Source organism: Oryzias latipes, chromosome 5, assembly GCF_053564925.1.
Source record: "Oryzias latipes strain Hd-rR chromosome 5, Olatipes_Hd-rR_3.1".
Taxonomy (NCBI): domain Eukaryota; kingdom Metazoa; phylum Chordata; class Actinopteri; order Beloniformes; family Adrianichthyidae; genus Oryzias; species Oryzias latipes.
The window spans coordinates 22,479,616-22,505,230 of NC_136241.1; the positions used below are offsets into that span (position 1 = coordinate 22,479,616).

At 42.3% G+C, this 25,615-nt stretch overlaps 2 protein-coding genes across 8 annotated transcripts; one reads left to right on the forward strand and one right to left on the reverse strand.

Moving 5' to 3' along the window:
* Nucleotides 1–2,385: 2,385 nt before the first annotated feature.
* Nucleotides 2,386–3,396, reverse strand: LOC101156885 (G0/G1 switch protein 2). Its single transcript, XM_004068910.4, has 2 exons — nt 3,278–3,396; nt 2,386–3,206 (listed from the first exon to the last, which is right to left on the reverse strand). The coding sequence occupies exon 2, from the start codon at nt 3,191–3,193 to the stop codon at nt 2,822–2,824; it is 372 nt and encodes a 123-aa protein (XP_004068958.1). The 5' UTR covers nt 3,194–3,206; nt 3,278–3,396; the 3' UTR covers nt 2,386–2,821.
* A 2,273-nt stretch (nt 3,397–5,669) lies between these two features.
* On the forward strand, nt 5,670–25,564 carry lamb3 (laminin subunit beta 3). 7 transcript variants are annotated; one of them, XM_020703337.2, is made up of 23 exons: nt 5,670–5,756; nt 10,412–10,454; nt 11,930–12,084; nt 15,255–15,369; nt 15,500–15,573; nt 15,652–15,843; nt 16,892–16,955; nt 17,024–17,196; nt 17,927–18,047; nt 18,932–19,120; nt 19,191–19,346; nt 19,494–19,687; nt 19,921–20,017; nt 20,211–20,577; nt 20,744–20,904; nt 20,997–21,208; nt 22,578–22,784; nt 22,871–23,015; nt 23,094–23,301; nt 23,511–23,652; nt 24,083–24,259; nt 24,486–24,639; nt 24,837–25,564. In XM_020703337.2, exons 2-23 carry the CDS (start codon nt 10,430–10,432, stop codon nt 24,974–24,976), a joined length of 3,468 nt encoding a protein of 1,155 aa, XP_020558996.1. In that variant the 5' UTR covers nt 5,670–5,756; nt 10,412–10,429; the 3' UTR covers nt 24,977–25,564. The 7 variants fall into 7 exon arrangements, with proteins under 7 accessions (XP_020558996.1, XP_020558994.1, XP_011473512.2 ...); XM_020703335.3 differs by lacking the exon at nt 5,670–5,756 and adding an exon at nt 8,334–8,445 and having other exon boundaries at nt 10,321–10,454; XM_011475210.2 differs by lacking the exon at nt 5,670–5,756 and adding an exon at nt 8,335–8,445.
* Nucleotides 25,565–25,615: the final 51 nt, after the last annotated feature.

Consider the following 25,615-nt stretch of genomic DNA (forward strand, 5'->3'; position numbering starts at 1 on the left):
CCAGGACTCGATCCGGACCAAATTAGGCGGACTGGGTCCGGACCAATGGATTTTTCCAGTCTGATACACCCTCACTGTAGAAATGTATTCAGCTGCACTGGGCTCAGCCTTGTGGCCCCCAGAGGTCATGAAGGGAAGAGATGGTGTCTGAGCCAACAGCACATGAAAATATGACTGAGGAACCCTAAATGCAAGTCGGTTCCATCTGTCTCCTCTTCCTGAGACCGGCCTTCTCCTCTGTGTTTTTATGTATATATATACATGTGTGTGTGTGTGTGGGGGGGGGGGGGGGGGGGGGTCTTATTGTTCTGTTATCTCACCACTGCAGGCAACTCAAGCTCCTTCTGAATACCCCATAAATCCTCCTAAGAACTGCAAAACAAACTGCTGCAGATTTAACAACGGGGGGTGGGGGGCATCAATCTTTTGAAGAAGGTTTTTAAAAAAAACTATTTTTTTTCTTTAAATTAAATTTTTAGATTCAGCTCAGGTCGTTTTTACATCAGTCATAAATATTTAACATTTTTTGTGGGAATTTCATTTTATGACTTATTTTGGTTTTAGTTAAAAACAGTCTGTCAGGAGGAAAATCCTTCAAGTCCCTCTCCAATCATCTTTTAAATCTATTTTAAAGGTGATGTCAGTGGTCTTTTAATTACAATTATGTCATTTTTAGCCCAAATCAACAAATCTGCATTTGTTGATGCCACATAGGGCAGCAGAGCTGTCATAAGTGTGTGAATGGGTCTTTGACTGTAACGTGCTTTAGGCCTTCTAAGAAGGAACTCGAATGCTATAAAACATTTATCATTTACTGAGTAATTTCATTTTACCTCTAACCTGAGGAAAAACTGGTTCATGATATGTTTTAGGAAAAGGTCACATTTTCAGAGAAACAAGTGGACTGTTGGGCTTTCTGCTAAATGCAAATGCCATACAATATTCAAAGAATTATTATAATTTTTTTATTTCCTTGTTTTAGAAAAATAAAGAAAATGGTTGAAAATGACTCATAGTTACCCCCCAGCTCCTAGGGGGTGTTGGCAAACAGCTGGTTTAAATTATTCTGACAGATTTTCTTTTCTTCTTTGCTCTCTAAAAGTTTACATCCAGGTCTGAACCCTTCGTTTTGGAAAGCAAGTTGTGTTTTTCTGTATTTCTGTGTCTGCAGCACTGCCTACAGGCAGCATTGTAGTAGAGTACAGTCAAAAATACTTTATTAATCACCAACAGGAGAAATTCAGCTATCCGGCTAGCACACATACCACACTCGGAAAGGAAACATAAAAATAAATTATACTAAACTAATACTATAAAAACAAGATAAATACAATGAATGTGTAATTCATGAATAAATTAAAAGTTAACTTAAAATAAAATGCTAAAAAATTAAAAGAAGTGTGATCTTCTGTCAGTGGTGCCTGTTATGGAAGCTTTTTGCAGCCTTCTGAACCTCTCAGTTCTGCTGTGCAGTACTGCAAAATCCACTAAATTAACTTGACACTGAGCTCCTTTTTTGCTTTAGTCTGTTTCTATGCAAAACAGCTGTAGCTGAGGATTTTATTTAATATAAGATGGTCTTTGGCTGTGTAGATAATACAAAAACTATTTTGACAACTGTTATGTTTATAGGAATCAGAGGTCATCTAACTGTGAAATTTTAATTAAAGGGCAGGAAGAGTCAGGAACATCAGGCTGTGTTTCAAACCTTTAGTTTTCAGAATCAAAGAATTCTTTGTGGATTTTGTTTTTTGACCTTCAGTTAAAATCCTCTAATATGTTAAATCTATCTTAAATTGGACTCAGTGGTTTTCACATGTTTGTGATGGAAGATCCTGCAGCCTTAGAAGAATGGATGAAATATGAAGCATCAATTTTGATTTCTTTAGTTTGTAAAGCTTTTTTTTGGATGCAAGATGGATGCAAGACTCCAAACAGTGACTGGATCTTTGTAAAAGCAAAGAATCTCCCAGATGCTTGAGTCTATTCTTCCTTTTCTGTCATACATACAGCTTGTGTTTCAAATTTTGGTTATTTTCTTTTAAAAAACAGGTTTAAACAATTAAAGGACACAAATCCAACAACAAAAATGTTGCAACGTTCAGCTGCATTGAAATGTTTTTGGATAAAATTTAAGTTTGTTGATGTCCAATCTTTAGCACACCAGCACTGCAGTCACATGAATGTCCCATGACAACAACACACATGTCACTTGGTTGAGAACTGGGAACTGATTCCTCCCACACAAACCCATGATGTTTGGAAGAACCTTCATTACTTTCCTAAAGGACGTAATTTCATAAAGGTTCTGTTTGAGCTTTTGTTGAAAACTTGGTAATATTCCTGAAGGGAACTCAAGTGTGTTTGCAAGAAACTCAAACCAAATTAAATATATATAAAAACTTTATTGGTATAAAAAAATCACAGTGTTTGCATTCTCACAAAGTACTATTTGTCTGATACAGACGTAAACTGCCTTTAAGCGCTTTTCTTGAACTCCTGACTCTAAATCAGTTTTGGCTCCTTCAAAGCAAACAGGGTTCTCCAGTCAGAACCGATGACCTCAACCTTCAGTGCAGAAAGAACTGGAAAAGTCCTAATAGAACCTTTTCCTGGACTCTGGTTTGCTCTCATACATCTTTTCCTGCTGGACATCAAAGTGCACAACTGAGGCTCCGCCCCGTCTCTGCCTGAGCATCACGTAAGCCTAAACCTTGACACAGGTGCAGGAACGGCCCTGCAGCACAAGGGGGCGCTGCAGTCAGACTATCTGTGAAGGGCAGCCTCCAATAAAAAGTCCCCTGCTAGGATCCAGCTGTTACTAGGACGCATGGAGGCGGTTGATTTGGTTTCGTGGGCTGAACGTGTGGCTTTTGGAGCTGTGCAGAATCTGGGTCTTGGCAAAGCGGTTTTCATCCAGCACCACCTCCTCCTCCTCTTCCTCTGTGAACCACTCCAGACTGTTTTTTGTCCCAGATTCAGCCTCATTCCGCACCCGGGCCAGCATGAGCAGCATTTCTGGGTCCACCGGATCTCCAGAGGAGAAGGGCCGGCACACAGTCTGGACCAGGCTGATGGCTGTTCCCAGAACCGCCAGCACAGAGCCCAGCAGGTAGATCTTCAGCAGGCCCCGGCCCGGTTTCTGTCTCAGCATCTCTTTGGCAAATGGGATCAGCTCCTGCATGCTGTCCATGTCTTCAGCTGCTCTGAAAGATCAAAATGAAGAGTGAGCAGAACATCTTTGTGGATCTTTAAGGTCGGCTGTTCGAGAACTTACTGTGAGAGAATCTGGTGCTGGTTCCTGTTTTCAGTCCGCTCCTCTGATCCAATCTGAGGACACAACAGTCCTGTTACAGAGGCTGAGCTCCTTTATAGCCCTGCTCTGCCCTCCCACACCCCCACACTGCATATTTATCAGACGCTGCGGCCTCTGAGCCAGAACCTTTGACCCACTTCTTGGCAGGCGCTGTGTGGACTAATCCTCCATCAAGATCCAGCAGCTCTCACACGTCTGTTTCCAGAAAGCTCTTTAAATGTTGGTTCCTGTCAGAAAAAAAGAGTTCCGATTGATTTCTTGCCTCACATGAACTCAAAAAGAGCTGCAGTTTGAAAATGAAACTGTCAAATGAAAAAAAAACTGGAATCATAAAAAAATAAATAGGAGCAACAGTAAATCCAGATTATATACACTAACCATCAAAAAACAATCCTGGTTCCCTTCTGAGCTTCCTCTCTTTCTCTCGGAGCAGCATCAACTGGTGTGGGGAGCTAAGACATGCAAAGGAAATGTTCTTTTAAAGATTAATTAATTGATTCATTTATTGATTCATTTATTGATTCATTCATTCATTCATTCATTCATTCATTCATTCATTCATTCATTCATTCATTCATTCATTCATTCATTCATCTCCTTCCGTTTGTCCCTTTTCCGGGTCACGGGACTGCCAGAGCGTATCCCGGCCACTTATGGGCGAAGGCAGGGGACACCCGGGACAGGTCGCCAGTCTGTCACAGGGTCACACATATCACACCCATGCACACTCACACTCACACCTATGGACAATTTAGAGTGACCAAATAACCTTTTTCTTTCTTTTTTTTTATCTTCATAGGTCTTTTAAAGATAAAAATACAAAAAATCTTACAATGTTCCGAAATGCTTGGATAGCCAGTGAAATGACAAGTAACGTGGCTCCTCTTTTGTGCCCCGACATGAACTGCAGAGTGCTGGAGAAGCTGAGTTAGAGGTGTGCTTCAGCGATCAAGCACAACTGGGATGAAGGGTGACCTCAGAACCTCTCCTTCATGGCTTCAGCCATCCATCCATTTTCTTAACCCTTTGCTGTATCCCTTTTGGGGTCACGGGGCTGCCAGAGCCTAACCTGGCTACTGTTGGGGGGGGGCAGGCATGGGCTTTATGATCAAAAGTTATGTTCTTCTAGAGATGGTTTCACATTAAATCAAAGGTTGAGAAGGGTTACAAGGCACAAAGTCGGCCTGAAAAACAACCGTTTCTTTAACCCTAGAGGAGAAAAATGGAAAAATTGCCAAAAAAACAATGAAACACAAAGCAGAGCAAAAGATGTCCTGTCTGCATCAGCAGAAGACCTGAACATTTTGAATGTGGATTCACCAAAAACAGACATGGAGGATAAAAAAGACACAGAGGATACCAACGTTTGGGAGACTGAGTTAAAAAAACTAAATGGAAACTAAAGCTCATGCTTTTCTCAGAAGTGTGAACTCCTGGTTACAGCTGCATTTACGTCACGTTTGTGCGTGTTGCTGTGGATCAGACCTTCAAATATTCAGGGGGTTGGGAACGCTCCTCCTGCTCAGCCAGATTAGGATCTGAACAGGTTCATTCCACAATGAGTGCAGTCAGAAAGATGTCTCATCAGGTTTATTCAGCTTAATTAGGCTTCAATAGAACATAGAGGTAGAAACCCCTGCATTTGCACAAACGAGAGATGAAGAAACAGTGTTGTCACTCACTGCATTGTAAACTTCACAGACATTAAAACAACTTTAAATCTGTCCTCAGGAGTGAGGAATTCTATTTGTGGTCATGTGATGGACGCTGACCTGTCCAAGAATAGCACATACTCAACTCAACTTTATTTATATAGCACATTCCAACAACAGCAGTTGACACAAGGTGCTGAACACAAAAGAAAAAAAGAAAACAGACACTACAACACGTTAAAACACAAGATTAAATATAGGGAGATAAAAACATTAAAGACAGTAAAGATACAGAATAAAACATGGAGTAAAAAGGCATCGATCCTCAGGTTCACATGAGCATCTTCATCACACCATCTTTATATCTAGTCACAGCACTGAGCTTCACATCTGGTTCTCCCAGTCTCATAACAGAGAATTTTTGACACTGCTCTGAAAGATGCAGACAGCAATCATCTGTTTGTTTTCTCCGACTCGGATGAATGAGGTCAATGCATGCTCATAAAAGTTTTACAAGCAAAAACAGACAAGGATCCAGGTTGTCCTAGAGCGGAGTGTCCTCTCTGTTTGGACTGGCTGACAGCCACTCAGGTGAGCAGGGTTCCCACCTCCTGCAGCAGTTCCAGCTCCCAGTGAGGGGAAAGGTCAAGTAAACTGCTGCTGGCGTGAGTCCAGAGGAGGCAGGAACACACCTGGCTCGTGTGGTACGAGCCAGTTTGTCCTGAGACGGAGAACAAACCCAACCTGGACGCAAGAGCGTGTCTCGGAGAGATAACAGCACCAGAGAGGTAGGTGGGAGGGGCTAATTTAGAAACAACACAAACCAATGTGATGGGACCGATGTGGTTACTGATCCGTTCCTTGCAGGTCTGAACAACATTCACGCAAACCTTTAACCTCAGTTTCCGTCCATCATAGTTTCAAAAAGGGTTTTGCCTCACCCACTAGGATGTGGTGCCTTCAATATTGACTCTCAGCTTAATGTGGTCTCAAAGAGCCAACACTTCCAGCCTGTGGACTGTGGGAATGCTGAACAATGTTGATAAATGTTCACTTTTTAATCTTGTGCTGAGGCTTAGAAATACAGAATTGGTTCAAAGCAGCAGAAGCTAGCAGAATGAGCTGTTACCTTCACCCGTTACAAGAAACCAGCATGTATTTAGTTTTATTGTGTACACGCTTTAAAGCAATTACTCTATTGAGTTCCTGTTTCCTTTCTCTGCCATCATGTGACCCACTGGTTTGTTTTGGACTGCTTCCCCACCGGAAGAGGAAATGGGAAAAGAAATATGAAGTGTTTGCTTCATGAGTGTTAAGAATGACTGCAGAGGTGCTTCAGAGGACAGCAATCACTCATGAACAGAAAGTTCTGCTGAGGTGGGAGTGGCCGTTTTGATTCCAACTCAACAGGCAGGGTGGTTTTTTTGGCAGCAAAAGTTCTGCCTTCGACATAACACAATTTCATTAAAGTTAGTTGAAGCTATTACGTTTTTAATTCCTGTTTTCATTGAACTGAGTCTGAAGATCACAGTTTCCTCAGGTGGTGAAGTAAAACCAGGTATAGCTTTTCACTCATAAATCCCAAGTTCAGAGCCAAAACAAGATTTTCAGAAGCAAAACATGCAAAAAATTAGTAACAAAAGCTAAGTGTAAAACTAAAAATCTATTCAAAATAAAAATTCAAATGTATTCTTTTATTCTTATGATTTTTGTGCCAATTCTATTAATGTCCTATTAAATTCTCAATTCTCATTCAGTCTTAACTCCCTTACAGTATGTATTGACAAAAAAAATCAATTACAAACATTTAGTAATTTTTAAAGAAAATGTTAGTAAAGATCAAAGCAGATCATGTGATTCATAATCTGAGAGTATATTTAAATATGGATTGCAGCTTCTTAAAAATTTTTTTTTTTTACAGTATCTAATGTTTTGTGTCAAAATGTCTTGTTTAACGAACTACCACACATGAATTCTCATTTAAAACTATTGATATACATTTAAAGACCTTAATATTGTATTTAAGTCACTTTGAAATTAATTGAAGGGACTTTTTTGAGTTGCAGTGGTTTCTGTGCATCTGAAAGCTGATTTTCTAGACGTTATTAGTCAGCAAAAATAATCCACGAGCAGCCTTCCCCCAATTTGTCTTTCTGCTGCAGGAATATTTTCAGTTGTTTGTGTACCTTTTGTCACATAACTTCTTTTATTTTGGGATTATTTCTCTGTGTGTTCCAGCATAATCATGTGCTTTTTCAGCTTCCATCCTTTCAGGGATTTTGTGGTTTAACCTGTATCTGCAAAGAAGAAATGTGACTCTGAAGAGTTCACTGGGTAAAGATCTGAGTTTAAACCACAATAATGTGAACTTCTTATACGTGCATGCTCATGTCAGGGTGGGTGAGTAAAAGCGAGTGTGAGGGGTTGGGAAAGGCTCCCGCAGTGACTGATGAGCTGCAGGATGTGAGCCAGCCCTGAATCTGCAGCCGAAGGACCTGGTTCTGTGCTCCTGATTCAGCTGGTGAGGCAGAACCTGTCTGCATGTGGGCACGTGTGTAAGTGTGAGTCAGAGGACCCACCCTGTACTTTGTGTGAGTCAGAGTGAGCACTCAGGCTTCAGGCAATGTTTTCTGCATAACAGGGATGATGTGGGTACACACATCACAAGCAGGGAAGGAGAACATGATGCCTGCAGGGCTTTCTGCTGCGTGTCTGCAGCTCTGAGGCGGACAAACCTCCATGGTTCTGTTGTGTCTGTCCTTTTTTTCTCCTCATTTGAGACAAACAATTGTTTTGCAAAAGCTCCTGTTTCCATCAGTGGTGCACATGAGCAGAAGAATAAAGGTGTTCAGACACGCCTGCTGGAATTCTTCACCGTCTCCTTCAGCTCCATTAGCATTGAACAGATGAGCTTTATGTAAAACAATTGGAAACCTTGACACACAGATACAGGCAGCGGTTTTGTGCTGTAGCTGTGGGAACAATAAACGGTGCCACCGTTTGTTGCAGGTCTGAGCTTGTTTGTCAAGAAAGCTTCCCAAAAGGGAGTACAGAGCTGCCACACAGACAATTTCAAAAACATTAGAACATCTTGTAAAAATGTATTCATTTCCAAAATTCCATTCAAAACGTTCATAGAAGATGGATTCAGGGCCCAGTGTTTCATTGATTTCAAGTATTTTTCTTGTTTATGTTTACATAAACTGGAGTTCCAATACATAAAACCCACAAAAACAGAGTTTTAGAAAATGAGAAAAGTCTCGAGAAATCTGGCCTAATTCTGCAGGACATGAATGTTTCAAACTGAGTTTCACCAATGTATCATTTACTAAACTCAAAACAGCTGCACAGTTTCCCCAGATGTCATTAAATTGGTTCAGTATGGTTCACTTCTCTCAGTTTTGGTTCAATGTGGGGAAGACTTCAGACTTGACAACTAGCAACAGAAGACCATCATTGATCCCCTCCATAGTGTGGGTAAGCCACAAAAGTTCTTAGCTAAGGAGGCTGGCTGCACTGTGTCCAAGCAGATCAACAGAAAGTGTAATGGAAGTGTAAAGTGTGGCAGGAGAAGAGGCACCAGCAAAAGAGACGGCCGTGGGATTCAGCAGATTAGCAGAAGGACACGATTCAAGAACCTGCAAACACCAAGAAAGAGTGGGATGAGGTGGAGAACAACTTCAAATCCACCACATTCAGATGCATTCGGGAGATGGGCTAGAACTCTTGGGTTCCTCGTGTCAAGTCATTTTGAGCCTAGACCAAATGCTGCAATATCCAGTGCTGGTGTTGGTAAACTCTGCTTTCTTTAACCCTTGTGCTATCCTAGGCACTTTACCATTGGGAGTTGGGTCATCTAGACCCACTAGACAGTGCGCTGAACCTTTTTTCTTCAATGATTTGTGAACCTCACTGGTGTCCATGGATTACATGAAATCTTTCCACCTTTATCCACCTTTGTCATGGTAGGGAGAACACGTCAAAGTAAGGGTGGGGTCATAAGATAGCACAAGGGTCATTCCAAAATCACTGCATCAGACTACCAGAATGTAGTCTGTGTAGACTTCAGAGTTCCTTCCTTTTGCATCTCCTGGTTGGAGATGCAGATTTCCTCTTCCAGTAAGACCTGGCTCCTGTCCATATTGAAGAAGAGCTTAAATTGCTGTGCGCTTCTGGGGAATGTTTCTTAGATCTGTCCCGTCCAGAAGCCCATTTTCTGAAGTTGGTGAAATAGGCAGAGTAAATTCTCAAATGTGACCACACCAATTTATGCTTAATTTTTGCCATTCATAAGGCTCATAAAACATGTCAGCCAGAACACCTGCAGACTGATGGTTGTGCAAAGTTTGTTTTCTCTCAATTAAAAAAATATGGGTTAGGGTTTACAGGGAGCAAATGCAGTGACGAACTGTCAGTTTCAAGTTTACCTTTTTCAATCTGGGTACATTCAGGTCAGTTTGACTGGAATAATCTTCTAAAATTAGTTGAGTAAACAGACAGCCTTGTTGGATCTGTGACTCAAAGTCTGATCGTGCTCTTTCGCATGTCAGACCTTACACGTAAAAACCTTTTCAAACCCGAAGAGACATCGTAGTTAAATGGGAAAGAGGATCCAGAAATTTTTTTGTCTTTTCTATGAAAAAACTATGTGTGTGAACTCTCATTCATCCAGATTGAGTCCATCAAAGTAGGAGATAAAAATTCAATTTCTGGGGTTCGATTGAAGATTGTTGGAAAATTGTATAAACCCAGCTATCTTTTTTTATATGTCAGATCTAAATTGCAATCACAAACACGGGCTGCACATTTTGACACAGGTAATCATTGAAGTCGCCCTCAAGCTTGTTTTCCCATTTTGGTGAACAAATGGGTGGAGTGATGTCATTTCCTGTCAAGATGGAGCTGAAAAACCAACTTAAATCAGTTAAAAACCCATTTTAAGCACATTTTGTCCTTGCTTTAGTTGTGGGTAACTTTCTCCAGTTACATAATAATTATTTTTACATAAATCTTGCCCAGATCTATTTTCGTTAATTCGTTCATTCCTGTGGTTCTGTTTTCTGCACACACTTTTTGCTGTCGGAAGTTTCAAACTTCGGGTCGGATTTTTTGGCGAGGAAGAAACTTTCTGGAAGTGCTGGCAAAACCGTCAAGTGGTGTCCTGTTCTGGGTCATCTGAGGGTAAAAACACCCGAATCCAGTCTGCCAGATCTAAGTGCTTCAGCTTCCTTTGTTGGATCCCGAGTTGTTTGTTGCTCTGGTGTCTGCATGTCTGAGAGTGTTTGAATTCATGGGTGAAGGGTGGGGAGCCGCTGGGTGTGACTCTGACACACTCTGTATCATTCTGCCCAGGTGAGACGGTGTCTATAAAGCCGACTGCAGTCAAAGCACAGAATTCACAGCACAAATTCTCTCAGCTGACTCTGGCTCCATTTTTTTTTAGACTGGAAAGGACAACAGCATGAAAACGCTTTTACTTCTGGCTGGTAAGAGCAGATGAACTTTTATTTATTTATCAGCTTAAATGTTTTGATTGTTGTTTTTGGAATAGGGTGTGTGTATTCCAGATGGAAGCTGCTCATCATTGGTTTCATTGATGTGACCTTTGTTCATTTGTTCAACTGCAGCACATTAATCTGAGAACTTTATTAAATCATTAAATCAATCTGACTTTAGGGATTCTACAGAAAAAAAGACGAGTCACAAGAGGAAAACATTCATATTTATGTTAAAGTCCACAGAAAACTGAAGAGAAACAGCTTGATTGGAAGGAAAATACCAATTTTATTGCATCCCCTTAAAGACAAAACCAAATATCACAACAAGCTGAGAAGCAAGGTGGCAGAGTGTTGGTGCTGTGGGGTTCTGATGGTTTTGACTCCAAGAAACAAATAGAATTCATTGATCATTAATCTTTTATCATAAAAACTGGCTTGCGAATGACTGATCATGAAAAATGAATGAGAGATCCTAACTTTCCTATTCATCATAAATAAGTCTGACTTTGGTTGTGTCCAAATTCCTTCACTACTCACTGCATAGTGAATTCCACTATACAGGGTGTTTGTTGTTTTATAGGTCTGTCTGAATTCTGCAATTCCAGAATCCAGTGCCCTGGGAATTTCCCAGAAGTCTCTCAGAAAGCTTGTGTGCGTTGACGCTCTCCAGTTTGGCAAATATAAACTACGATGCGTCGGATTTGGACCACTTTTCATTTGAAAGAAATGTATTTACATTTTCTTTTATATAAATCATCCAGGTTTTCATCATCAGAACACAGTGGAATCATAAATAGTCTAATGTTCATACTTATTAGATTACATCATATTTGCTGTAAAAAAAAGTATGTGTACGAATGATGTCTACATCCACGGCACAAGATACTCCTGCACTATATAGTCTCTTAGGGGTTAGGGGAAAGTGAAGGACTTCAGACACAGCCGTCCTGAAAGAAAAAGCCTTTGATTTATTTTTCTCATTTAAAGAATATTTTAAAACATGGAATAAAATGGGTGATGGAATTTTTTTCACACCAAATGTCCAGAAGTGTTCTTCTAGTGTCACTATGAATTCAAGTCTCACTTGAGTAGAAGCCAGAAATTTAAAAGAAAAACTCAATTCAAATCCATAAAATGAAAAGATTCAGTTGAAGTATTTGCTCTTACTGAATAAATGTAATGTTCAATCTGCTTTAGAAGCAAATTTTATAAGAAACTGTGCTCCCAAAAACACTGCACAACTTAAAAGAGGCTTTTTCTTTTTTTAATGACGTTTCTAACCAGACTAACTTGGCAAAGGTCAGGAGGCGCTGACCTCTGTTCCATCTCGCCTTTGTCAGCCGTCCAGGGTGGTTTCATCAAGAACTGGTTGGAGATGTTAAACTTGACAACGAACCCTACAGACCTTTACCAAAGGGAGAACCCTTTTGTCACCCTCTGTAACACTGCTCTCATCTCTACAGTCATTTCTACAGCATGTCGGGCACAGATGGACTGCTCTCTTGGGGCGTGTTACCCCCCCAGCCAGGACTTGCTGCTGGGCCGGGTTCAGCAGCTGCAAGCCTCCTCAACCTGTGGTCTCACCGAGTCTGAGGTCTTCTGCACCCTGTACCAGCAGGTATTCTCTCAGAAAAGCCGGCTTCAGAACATGATTTTGTGAGCCACAGAGATTTTAAATGCTAGAAAGTAGAGCAACATTCAGTCAGACAGACGTGAAGCGCTGCAGGAGGTTACCACAAGCAGAGGTCTGGTGGTGAAACTGTCTGATTTTTGTGCCAGAAAAATCATGTTGAAACCGTACTTTCGACCAACGCTTGCAAAAGCGTCCACATCCCTTCTCCTGGTTCAGCAGAGCAGCTTCTGAAGAGCAAAGGCCGTGCACGCAGTAGCAGGCAGGCTGCAGTGTTGCAACCATATCCCTGCTCAGCACGTGGACAGAGAAGCTTCTCATGTGCGTGAATTACAAAGGCTTGAACTATCAAATAATACAAACTATAGCATTTTAACTTTACAGTAAAAAAAAGTGGGCCTGTTGAACCTAGATGCAGTACTGCTGCATGTTTCTGGAAATTCCAAGTTCAACATAAAAAAACTATCTTCTCTAACCCTTGTGGTACCTTTACATTGACGTGTTCTTCCTACCATGACAAAGGTGGATAAAGGTGGAAAGATTTCATGTAATCCATGGACACCAGTGAGGTTCACAAATCATTGAAGAAGAAAGGTTCAGCGCACTGTCTAGTGGGTCTAGATGACCCAACTCCCATTGTTAAAGTGCCTAGGATAGCACGAGGGCTAAATTTCGAGCACAAACAGCAGCAACCGTTGAAGATTTAATTCTTGGATGGAATGAAAAATGACGTCCAGCAGCAACTACAGATGGAAATACAAACCTGACACAAAGTTATCCTAAAAATGTTGTTACAAAAATTGTGTTCAGGTCTTCCTGCTTATTTTCTGACAGTAGCTTTTTTATACATTTGTGATTTTGCCAATTTATATCTTTGTAAAACTACCATGTGGCATTGAAGCCTCATAAAATCATCAGAATGACCTCAGTGTCGGGTTGAGCAAAAATCCAAGTGTTTTTTAGGCAGAGCAACCTATCATCAGACAGCCCCCCCTCCCCCCCCAACATAAAAAATAAAAATTTAAGCTGAAGCTGTCTGTTGCAGGGCCACAATCACACAACCGTGCACACTCACATTCACACCTATGGACAATTTAGAGTTACCAATTAACCTATAAATCATGTTTTTGGACGGTGGGATGAAGCCGGAGAGTCCCCAGAGAAAACCCACGCATACACGGGGAGAACATGCAAACTCCACACAGAAAGGTCCCTCAGCTGTTCTGTTTCATTTGAACCGCGGGCCTTCTTGGGGTAACCACTGCCTCACTGTGCAGCCCGAGACAAACTTTTATCGTGAAAGTTTTTCACAGTCAGTGTTATTACTGCTGGACCTTAAACCTTCTTTTTTTTTTTAAGTTTTCCTTGTTGTGATGCAATTTAGTGGATGTAAGGCATCGGTCTCAGACTCCAGGCCTCAAGGGGCCGGTATCCTGCTGGTTTTTGGGAAATCCTGCCTCATCTGCAGCTGATTACCTTGTTATGGTGTTATTGGCTAAACTTTAGCCAATAACGGGCTCCAATGACAGGTTAGCAGGAAAACATGTAGGACACCTGCCCTCAAGGCCTAGAGTTTGACACATTTGATGTAGGGAGTACCAACAACAAACATTTATGCCAAAGTGGTTAAACTTTATTGCGATGGGCCCAAACACTAATGTATCAATCCTGTTCAGAATCAGTCACAACACACTTGATGTATTTATGTCCTCAGCTGTTACAACACCACAGTTTAGAGTTAATAAATAACTGGTGGATTCATCCGCCAGCAGCACCTCATATAAACTTAGAAGAGTGTTTTTATTATGTGCCCACCGCAGACTTTACACCCATCATGTGGACCTAAAGCACATCGAGTTCACAGAGGCAGTTGGCACCAACGAGAGCACACAGACTGTGTTTGCTTGTCTGGCTCAGGAGGTGTGCCCGAAGGATGCAGCTTCCACGTGGAGTCCCTTTTCACCTGCATGTATCCATGAGCTGATGAAAGTCCCTGACACGCATCAGGTGGCTGACAGACAGAGAAAGTGACGAGGAGTCTTTGGCGAGGACGGCCTTCATGGCTCAGATTAGATAAGGTTCACTCCTTTACAGTCAGGACATAAAAGCTGCTCACCTGGTCATGCTCAGGCTCAGCTTCAGTGCCTTATATAGCTGACAGGTGAGCTTTTTTGCTGTGGCTCCATGTTACGTCATTCAAAGATGCAACATTGCGGCAGGGCATTCATGCTTATCCCAGGACAGAAACAACGCAGTTTGGCTCAAACACGTCAGAACTTCTGCTTTCTGTGTCTGCATCCATCAGACCAGCAGAAGATCCGTATGAAACTTGGGTGTTCGGTTAAACATCACACCTGCTGTTTTCACTCTTTCATCACTCTTTTCTCTTTGGAGATCCTCTCTGAGGTCCCCCCCTCCTGCTGCATCAGGGCTCTTCTGATTTATCAGGCGCCACCCACAGCAGTACTACTCTCTTAAGAAAATCATCAGTTTGTGTCGGGATTCCATAGATCTTCTTGGCCTCAATAGAGACTCCTGTTGGTAAGCCGTGGTACTGTGAGACTCTAACCTTTTCATTGCTTTAAGTCATTTAGAATGAGAATAATAATATTTTAGTACAAAAAAACAGCCAAAAATAATAATTAACGTTAATGAAGTTCTCCAGCTCTCTGTTATAATGATTCTCCTTTCAAGGATCTGGATTTACTTGTTTGGATCAACAGTTCTCCAGGATTCCCAAAGGCACTTTACTGTTTTTTTTTTTTTTTAATTTTACTTTACTGTTTTTTTTTTGTTTTCTTTTATTTTGGCTGCTCTTCCGTCTTTGAGAGGGTTGTGTTTCTTCTTGATGTGGATGGAGAAGCGGATCGGGAAGTTTAACTTAGAGATGGATCAGGACCAGTGTCCACATCATGGCTTCCGGCTCGCTGAGACTTGGGTGTTTCTGTCATTTCTATTGATTCTGAAACCTGCTGAAAGTTGGTTGATATGTTAGTCGTATCATAGGTTGGAGTCTTGGACTCATGCTCAGGAAAGTCCTCTAGCTGAACTGAAGTTTGTGCTGTTTGGTTTGCGGTACTCACCACAGGGGTGGGGATATTTTGGGGATCTCACTCGCTGAGGTAACAAATACATGTTTGTTTGTTTGTTACTCTCAGAGGAGGATCAAGTGCTGCCCCTGTGACTCCAGGAACCCCAATAGTCAGTTAGCCCACACAGTCCAGGATGTCCTGTCAACTTCTGGACCAGAGAGGTGGTGGCAGTCCAAGAAAGGTGAGATCCAAGCAGAGCTGCTGAGCTCTGGAAGCAGAACTCAAGAAGAAGCTGTGGTTCTGACAAAGCATGCAGGATTCCTTCAGGCAGTAAGAATATTCATTTGTGATGCTGTTTTTGCTTTTGGTAGGAGTGACTCCAGTTAGCCTTCAGCTGGACCTCAACAGTCTGTTCCAGCTGGAAAGCCTGGTGCTGAGCTTTAAGGTATCAAGGCCTTCAGTCATCAGTGTGTTTCTCAGAAAGGTGTCTTCACACCCGCACCTCTGCTCCCTGCGTCTGTAGGGTCCTCGTCCCGGAGCTCTGGTCATCGAGAAGACTCTGGATCACGGCCTGACATGGCAACCGGCTCTGTACTTAGCAACAGACTGTCAGAGATCATTTCCCAGCATTCCCACGTCGTCTCCTCTCACGCTGGAGGACACATACTGCCATCCGCTGAAGTCCAACGGACCCAACCCGAACCAGGAGCAGACTGTGAGTTCACTCTGCTCATCAGACTCTTCAACTTCAGCAGCTCTTTCTGTTAAGACTCAATTACCACAGAGTTTTCCCTATTTAACATTTTTTTAATTAATTAAACATTTTTAATTTTTGAAAGTGGACAACAATTTAACAAAAAAATATGCCATCTTGTTGTTGTTTTTTTCAACGTGAATCAGATACTGAGAAGCAGAGATGCTCACATCGAGAAAATTATCTGTCTTGACTGATCCCTTTTGATCAGGAGCCTGAGCCCACAACTCTGAAGAAAACATGCAGACTTGAGAGAATTTATTAAAAATTTAACTTACACTTTTACTTCTCAACCAACAAAACCTCAAAGTGCTACACCAGAATTTCAGGGGAGGAAAAGAATCCTTTCATTTCTGTCAACATAAGTTAAAAAAAAGTCAACTTAATGTATTCATAAAATAAATAATTTTGGCGACCAACAAGTTTATTTGAAAAACTTTTCAATGTAAATTCAGTAATGGGGAGGAAATTGGGCAACTGTGGAGAGAACCGAAAAAAAAAAATCCAGCAGGACCAGACTTGATAACAAAAAAAGACAGCAAAGGGAAAAGCCCAAAAACAATGGAACATTTTTATAAAAAAAACAAGACAATTTAGTAACTGCAAATATGAAATCAAGAATTAGAGGAAAGGTCTGCAGTGTGGAAGGTCAGGAAAAAACTCAATTTGATCCTACTAATAAACAAGAATCCAGCAACGGTTTAGGGAAAAGAAAATTAGAAGTTACCCCTTTTGACTTTAAATCTTGTAACCTAGATGACATCTCCTGGTTGAACTGTGCTTCTGAGTATCATCAACTTAAAAATGGAAGTGTATACTGTGCTTCTTACAATAGTGCTACTCTTGGATGCATTTAAAGCTTAAGCAGAATTGGACCAAGTATAGACCCCTGTGGTACACCCCGACTGTGCTGTGGAAAGACTCACCATAGACAAGAGTCTGTCAGAATAATAGGAAAAAACATCTTGAAACTCTTCCTGTCTCATAAAAGTGGGATGTCTTGTTACAGATTGACTTCAGCCCTCTGCGTCAGTACATGTTTGTTCCAGCCTCCCACAGTCAGAAGGTTGAAGGTAAGCGTGCCGACATGTGACTGCTGTCATTCAGCTGAACTGAGGCTGACTGACAGGTGTGTCTGCAGCTGTGTCGGGGTTAACGGGGCTCAGGGTGAAGCTGACCGAGCTGGGTGATGTGCCTCAGCTGCCAGGAAGGGGTCTGAGCCAGTTTTACGCCCTCAAGGAGATGAGAGTGATTGGCAGCTGCATGTGTCATGGACACGCCAACCGCTGTGTGCCGCAGGACAGCAGCGTACCGGTAAGTCTATCTGGGAGTACCTGGCAGGTAAAGGGGGGCAACAACCAATTAATGTTACCACTCAATTGTAAATAAAAATATTGTTTCAAAGGATGCCTGCTATTTATTGTTATTTCTTTCATTTGATTAGTTGTTTTTCAGATTTTTCCTGTTGATTAATTAAAGAATGAATGAATGACAATGTAAACCCAAATGTAAACAATCACAGTAAACCAAGATGAGTAATAGGAGGTAAGCTAAAGACCCACATTAATTAACCTCTGATTTAGTTATAAGAATACAAATATATTTGTAGAACAAAAGTGTTGGATCAGCAGCAGGAGGTCCAACATGAGCTGCCGTCTTAGAACAATCCTTTTCCCTCAGGGTTAACTCATTAGGCATGAGACTGAAATCTGTTTATAAAAAAATATTTTTGTGTATCCCTTCTGAAATTATATTTGAAAATGGAAGACAAAGTAAAGTATTATAAACATCAAATATAATATTATTATTTTGTGACTAGCTTTTTTGTTTTATGGTTATTTTGCAGCTCTTCTGTCACATTCTCCTAGGTTTTTGGGGGGGATTCATGGGTGACCACAAACCCAAATGAGGAAGACGACAAGCTCTGGTTTAGAATAATTAAAGTTTCGCAACAAACTTGGTTTACATTTGCAAAGGCATCCCCTGGATAAGTGTGATCTTGTGCCAGAGGCTTTGAGAATCCCCTCCTCTGTTGTGTCTGCAGGTGAGTCCTCAGTGCGACTGCCAGCACAACACGGCGGGTCTGAACTGTGAACGCTGCGCTGACCTCTACAACGACCTGCCCTGGAGGGCTGCTGAGGACGGAAACACGCAAACCTGCAAACGTAACATCACTCACGTGCTTGTGTTTGTCAACTTTTGTCAAATCAGCTTATAGTTCATGATTGTGAAGAAACAAGATTTTCATCTTTGTGCTGATTTGGGCAACTGGATTAAATCGGAAGGAGTCCAAATGGTTTGGAAATGGTTTAATAAGCTTTTCCAGATTAACAAGCAGGAACAGCGGCTTCTCTCAGACCTGTGCAGATGAAACAGGAAAGAATACAAAAAAGAGGCAAATTCAGATCCAAGACAAAGTTTCTGTCTCTTTAAAGCTTCAATACAAGAACACAAAATTTAAGCCAAAAGGCTTTAGTCTTGGTTCTATTCGGATGGAAAACATTCCCCCTGATCATATCTAAAAATGCTGTTACATCAACAATTGTCTGTTTCTGTAAGTGTAGAATAGAATAGAATTTTTAATATAGATTTAAGGTTCAAATGTCAACACTATTAACAAAACATAAGTCTTACAGCAGAGTTTAAACAACAAGTAAAACACAAATTATAAACTTTATTTAAAACTACAAAACTTAAGGCTGATGCTTTCCTCCTGACTCCGTGAGCTGAAAGTTTGACCTTTGTGAAACAGTTTGGGAGTTTTGGCTTTCTCCTTTGTTTAAGAAATAATGAGGTTGATCTTTTTATTGCATGTTTTGAACGTGATCAAACATTTCTTCATCTTTCTTCCCCTAAAGCTCTATAAGAGTCAGCATAACTGACTATAAGAGACAGGAGTCTGCTTCTATGAGCTCATGTTTGACTGAATGGTTGATGGTTGAAAAATGTTGAGATAAATGAAAATGTTCAATTTGGTAACAGTTAAGTCTGCATAAATGTCTAAGCTCCAGTTTCCTGTGGTTTTTTGAACGCCTCTATGTCCCCTTAGGGTGTGAGTGCAACAACCATGCGCAGAGTTGCCACTTTGACTGGGCCCTGTTCGAGTCCAGCGGGCGGCGCAGTGGAGGAGTGTGTGACAACTGCATGCACCACACCACCGGGCCACAGTGTGACCGCTGCGCCCCGGGGTACCAGCCGAACCCCCGCAGCCGGATGGACCGTCCTGACGCATGCATACGTAAGTGAAGATGGGAGAAATGGCCCCAGAGCCCCTCAGCCAACTAAGCGGCTGCTGTGCCCCCCCTCAGGCTGTTCCTGCAGCTCTGATGGGACAGTGGATGGGGGTCGATGTGAGGACAGCCCCGACTCCTGCCGCTGCAAAGAGAAGGTGGAGGGCCCCCGCTGTGATCGCTGCAAAACAGGGTTCTACGGATTGAGTGCGTCCAATCCTGCAGGCTGCAGCCGTGAGTCTTCCTCACCTTGTTAGCCATCATGCTGACACCTGATCTCAGGGTTTGGTGCTACCACTCTGAGGATTTGTATGAAAAGTGTTGTATTTATGAATCTGACTCCTGTGGTCTCACTAATATTGCTTTCACCCTGTTCTCCAGCGTGTTCCTGTTCTCCAGATGGCTCCATGTCAGACGTGTGTGAACCCGTGACCGGTCAGTGTCCCTGCCAGCCCCACTTCCAGGGTAGAACGTGTGACCGGTGCTCCAGTGGGTATTGGAAGCCGGCCCTGTCAAAACGCTGCGAGCCCTGCAGCTGCGACCCCACCAGCTCAACCAGTGATGCCTGTGACCAGGTAAGACTCCTGCATCTCTGACCTTGGAGTAAACAGCATTTTTTACATACACCATCCTCTGACTGAGGAGGAAAGTCAGGCAACTGTGGTCTTTCTCAGTCAGGAGGCCCTGTTCTGAAAATGCAGCAAAACTCCTTCAACATCATGTTTCTGTTTCTACTCCTGACTGTGTTCGGATCAGATCATATTTTCATTTTGCCTGTTTGTTCTGACTCGTGCTGATTTTCCTGCAGCTGACTGGTCAGTGTTGGTGCCGGCCCGGCTTTGGAGGTCGAACGTGCTCGGAGTGTCCAGATGGCTCCTATGGAGACCCTCTGACAGGCTGCCAGCGTGAGTCCAGCTCTTTGATTCCTACATACAGTACATGTCATGAGGCAGAGCAGCTGTCCGGTGCTGAAGGTGATGGCAGAAATTGGATTTGGTCATTCAGGAGACATGACACTGCTCAAACACTTCCAAATCCAAATCGCTGTGACCTCCTTCCTTCTGACCTGCTTAAACCTTGGATGTGTTTGTATCACAGGGTGTCAGTGTGACGCTGAGGGTTCCCTTCCTGGAGGCTGTGACAAGCAGACGGGCGCCTGTCGATGTCAGCCTGGTGTCACCGGCGCTCGCTGTGACTCCTGCAGTCGAGGATACTGCAACGCTTTCCCATCCTGCAAACAGTGTCCCTCCTGCTTCTTCTACCTGGACAGGCAACTAAGAACCACGAGCCTGGCACTGGAGAGAATCTCCAAAAGCCTCATCTCCCGTCCTGGAGAAGGTGCTCCTCTGGACCCTCTTATTCAGGCCCTGGAGGACCAGCTGAATCAAATAAGGAGCGCTGTCTCTTTTCCACCTGAAAGTGTTTCAGAAGTCAAAGATGCTCTGTCTCAGTTAGAGGAGCTCAGGTGAGGAGCAGCTGATATTCATGTTTCCACCTCTCTTCCTGAGCTTGAACAAGTTGAAAACATTTGTCTCCTTCGGCGGTTTTCCAGACCTGTCAGGAATATTTTGTAATTGACATATTTTTAATTAAAAATCTTGTATTTTCCCTTCTGTTGCTCTGACTCACAGGAAGCAGTTGGAGCAGGCTAATGGAAATCTTCCTTCCTTCGAGAAAACTCCTGGTTTGGCGTCAGAGTTGGCCAAACTTCAGGATGTCTTCAACCAACTGACTCTGATCTACAAGGCAAAAAAAGCAGTCTTAGAGAACTCCATCAGCTCTGAGAACACGGGTCAGAAACAGCTCAGCAGATGGGAACATATGAGGTGATTCTGTTGCATATGTGAAGCTTTCAGTTATGCTGACTTCAACTGTGTCGTGCAGGAGCATTGGATGCCATCAGGAAGTCTTACGACGAGTCCAACGAGGCAGCAGAGAGGGTGAACAGCACCAGGACCACGCTGCAGGAGGCGGTCGCCGTCAGACAGGAAACCAAAGACCTACAGGGTCAAGTTCAGCCTACCAACACCAGAGATCTGAGCAAACTCAACCACAGCATGGCTTCACAGCCAAACCTCACTCCCATTGCCAAACAGGTACCTGTCTGACAAACGTGAAAATGTCTTGTTGCACCCCCTTCTGGTCGGTTTGCTTCCAACATGGAGTGTTTTCTGGGTCATCAGCTTCAAGAGATGGGATCAAATGACACCAGATTTGACAAGCCCATGAAGGGGTTTTTGAGGAACATGAATATAGTTGCTTGACTGCAAAAAGGTTCCTGGTTCAAAACCCAGCCGAGTCCTTTCTGTGTTTGCACTTTGTCTTTGTGCATATCACAGTTTTAATAAGCTAGAGACATACCAGGGATGTGATGTGATTAGCACATGGTGTTCACACTAGACAAGCAGGGAGGGGCTTCTTCCTTTGTTTCTTTTTCTACTAGTGCATGTCCTCCACCTTCAGCTGGAAGAGGCTTGATGCAAAATGTCGAAGCGGTGTAAATCTTGTGAATCTTGCTCCAGACTTTTTTTCTTTGACAGCTCTAATCCAACATATTAATACACGGTGTCACATAATTCCGGCCGGACACAAATCAGAATTAATAATTTCTCTTCCATGACCAATGTACAAATGGTTGGGACTTCCGTGAATTTAATGGGACGTCATCCATACGTCACTGACAAATATGAATCCCTGATTGGTCAAAGTTTGACCTGGTTTAACGTGTAAAAACTTACAAAGCTACACGTGGACACGAGAGTTTTGAACACAGAAGCCAGAAACGCGTTAACATTGACTTTTTATTGTAAGTGGCCGCTAGAACACGTGTTGCCGGTGTGAAAGCAGCTTTAGGGAAAATAGAATTCCTCCCACAGGACAAAAAAATGGTTCATGACTTACTCTAAATTATCTATAAGGGAGCCTGTGCCTGTGTGTTTGTCTGTCTCAATATGTGGCCTTGCGATGGATTTGCAAGCTTTCCAGGCTGCAGGTCCTTGGGTTTACTGACAAGTTTGAGTCTCAGTGCCTTCATCAAACAATACTGTAACCCTTCATCTTTAAAGAATTCCGTTCTGATAAATATTCCTTACCATTTGGAAGTTTATATTCTGTACTTTTAGCTGGGTATTTGCATTTTCGAAATAAAAGCACATCAAACAAAGCAAGCAAGATCCAAAAAAATATAGAAAGCTTTTTGCTGCTGAGTCTCACATTTTATGAAAATGCCTTCAAAAACATCCCATTCATGATTTCAGAGAAGATGTGAACGTTAACATTTCAAAGCAGAAACATGCTGATGACTTTCAATTTCCAGAGATCGTACTTTTCCTGTTGGTGGGTTTTTATGTTTTATGCCTCCTAAAAATCCTGTGATTTGTGAGAAAATCTCGCAATGACAGACATCTTTGATTATGCTGTGAAACTTTAGCTGGCATGTACCAGACTTGTGGCTTCTTTTCTCAGGCTTGTGGCAGTTCTCGATTAGAGCCCTGCACCCCACTCCAGTGCATAGGGGAAGATCTGTGTCCTCCAGAGGGCGCTCCATCCTGTGAAAAGGCAGCAGAATGTGTTGGCGCTCTTCCTCTGAGTCGCAGGGCAAATGCTGATGCTGAGGATGTAAAAGAGCGATTGGGGAGGCTGAAAAAAAAGATCACAGAAGCAGCAGAGAAGGTATAGAGCAAGGAATTCACCAGAGGAACTCCTCTCATGGTTTTCATCCATTCCCTGGTTTCAAACATACATTTCTTTTGTTACAGCTCCAGAAAACACAGGAGAAAACCAAAGAAGTGAGACAGTCTGCTGAGAAGCTGTCTGACAAAATAAAGCAGGCCAAAGATGGGTTTGAAGAAGACCTGAAGGCGACACGTGGAGTGGTAAAGGAGCTCAAGGACTTCCTGTCAGGTACACAGTATGTCCAAAAGGAATTCTGGGAGTGGGTCATCTGGCTTTTAACAGTCAATTCTAACTTTATGGGTCCAGACCCGTCCTCCAACCTGACCCAAATCCAGGAGGTGAGTGACTGGATACTGAAAGCCAAGTTGCCCCTGAGCATTGCTGATCTAAGGAAGAAGCTGGATGAGCTGAAGGATCTGGCAGCAAATCTGCCGAACAGCACAGCAGTGCTAAAAGAGGCGGAGCCGCAGCTCGACATGGCCAGGAAGCTGCTGCAGGATGCTCAGGACACCAGGTGATAGTCCATGCAGCATTGTCACACCTCTCCAGTACAACATTTAAAAGATGTAGATGTTTGAACATAAATCCACCCCCAGTTTGGGCTGTCAGGGCTGTCGTAGTGTTTGTAATTTTTTACAAAAAGAGAAAATCTACCCTAAATAAAAATGTGAATTTCTGACTAGAGGAAAAATATGAAATATTTGTTTTTTGTTTTATTTGCAGAGATGTTGCAGTGGGAGTGAAAGCTGATGTGGATGAGCTCCTAACAGGATTCAGTAATACTGAGGGCGCCCTTTCTGAGCTGGAGGACAAACTGCTGGATATCACAGATCTCATCAACAGCCTAAGCAGCAATCTGAGTCTGGTAGGTACAACATGGAGCCCTTTCATCAAATAACAAAGAACTGAAATGACCTACAACATCTGAAATACAATAAAACATGTTTCCTTTATACCTGAAGTTCAGTGAAGATGGGGAAGGATTTATGAGAGGCGTTTGAAGTAATGGTTGAATATTCTAAACGTTTAAGTTACAAAGGCCTTCCCGTCACAGTCCTTCATGAGCTCAATAAGGTTTAAATGCTTTAAATATAAAACTTATTCCATTTTTTTAAGTAAATGGTTGTAGAGAATAAGAATGCTGCAAGTTGAAGGCATCAAATAACAGAAGTGCCAGTTTCAGTATTTCATCAGCATTTGGTTCCTGTAGAGAAAATCCAGAAATGTTGAAATCCAATATAAAAAACAGCTTTGGATGCATCAGAGATCAGTTTTCTATTGTTGTTTTTTTCTAGTCTGAAGACTTGTTGAGTCCAGCAGAGAAGGCTCTGGATGAAGCATCAGCACTGATTAAACCAATGAAATCCCAGCTGGAAGATCTAAAGACTCTGCTGCAGGATGCAGGCCAGCAGGCCCAAGAGGCTGAGGAAAAGGCAACTGAAGCTGAAGAGGAAGCAACTGCTGCTGATCAGGTGAGGGGGCGGGGCTAAATCCAACAAACAAAATAAATGCACTCATTCAGAGCAACCAGAAGAGTGATTTGAATATTTGTTTTTGTTTCAATAAAACCATGAAAAAGTACAATTGACCATGATAAAACGTTTGACTTCTTTGGGGACAGAGTAGCATGTCTGCTGCTGTAAAGCAGATTCGTTTTACCCTTTGGACTGAGTGGCTTCTTGTCATGCACGTTTGTAGGATCTGCAGAACTTGGAGAAACAGCTCGATCGCCTCAGAAAAGAAGCACCCCCTGGAACGACAGCAGGGTCAACAGAGGATCGTCTCGCCAAACTAAAGGAGGACGCTGCGGCTTTGACAAACACAACAGAGACGATGACTCAGACTCTGGATGGTAAAAAAAATGGAGCTCCCTCTGCAAAAACAGTTTTTGTTTTGCGGTTTTCCTCCTTTTCCTTCCAACTCAGACAAACAGCATTTATGTTTACACGCTCTGAGATAGTCAACGTAGTTTTCCCAAAGATAAGCTGACTATGTGTCCACAGTGTCAGATCAGAAATATGACCACAGCTTGACCTCTTGTTTCTCCAGGAAAAGCAGATTCCCTCAGAAAACTACAGGATGAAGTTCTTCAAAAGTCCAGCAAGCTTGAAGGGCTTGATACTAAAGTCAAGGAGCTCCTGGACAAACTTCGGAAGAAAGCTCACGACTTGAGAGTGTGTCAGGGCTGAGAGTCCCCCCAAGCCCCCATCCGTGCCCTCGTCGCCAAGGATAAGTGTTGTAATAGAATGAGCTAGGAAAGAATATTTAACTGATTTCTGGTTTATCTGATACATCAGGTTAATATGTCAAAACTCTTTTTTTTATTCTGTTATTATTTAAAATATTTTAAGTATTATTTGTGTTAAAATCAGTTGGACAAAACTACAATTCTCATGAGCCAGAAATCAATCATATTTCATTCAAAAGCACTTTATTGATACTGAATGTGAGCGACAGCTTAACACTCAGTTTAAACAACTTGTTAGATCTTTTATGATCAGCAGCTCCGCCCCCATTGCATCTAGCTCCGCCTCCAGCTAACCATTATCAATCCTGATGTTCTTTTTACTTTACGTTTTAAAAATGTTTCCATCCATGTGCACAGAGGACGTGCCAGCTTATCGTTTTTTATATAATGGTCAACTGTTTTAATGCCTTACAAAAATCTTCTGAGGTCTTTTACCTACACGTCCGCCTGTTGACTGATTGTTTACTTGTAAACAATCATAAGTGTCACTTTTTGTTTTAATGGAAATAAAAACCTGATTCTTTTTGTATTTTTTTGGTCACATTTTGTTTCATTTTCAATTAAGACACTTGTTAAATAA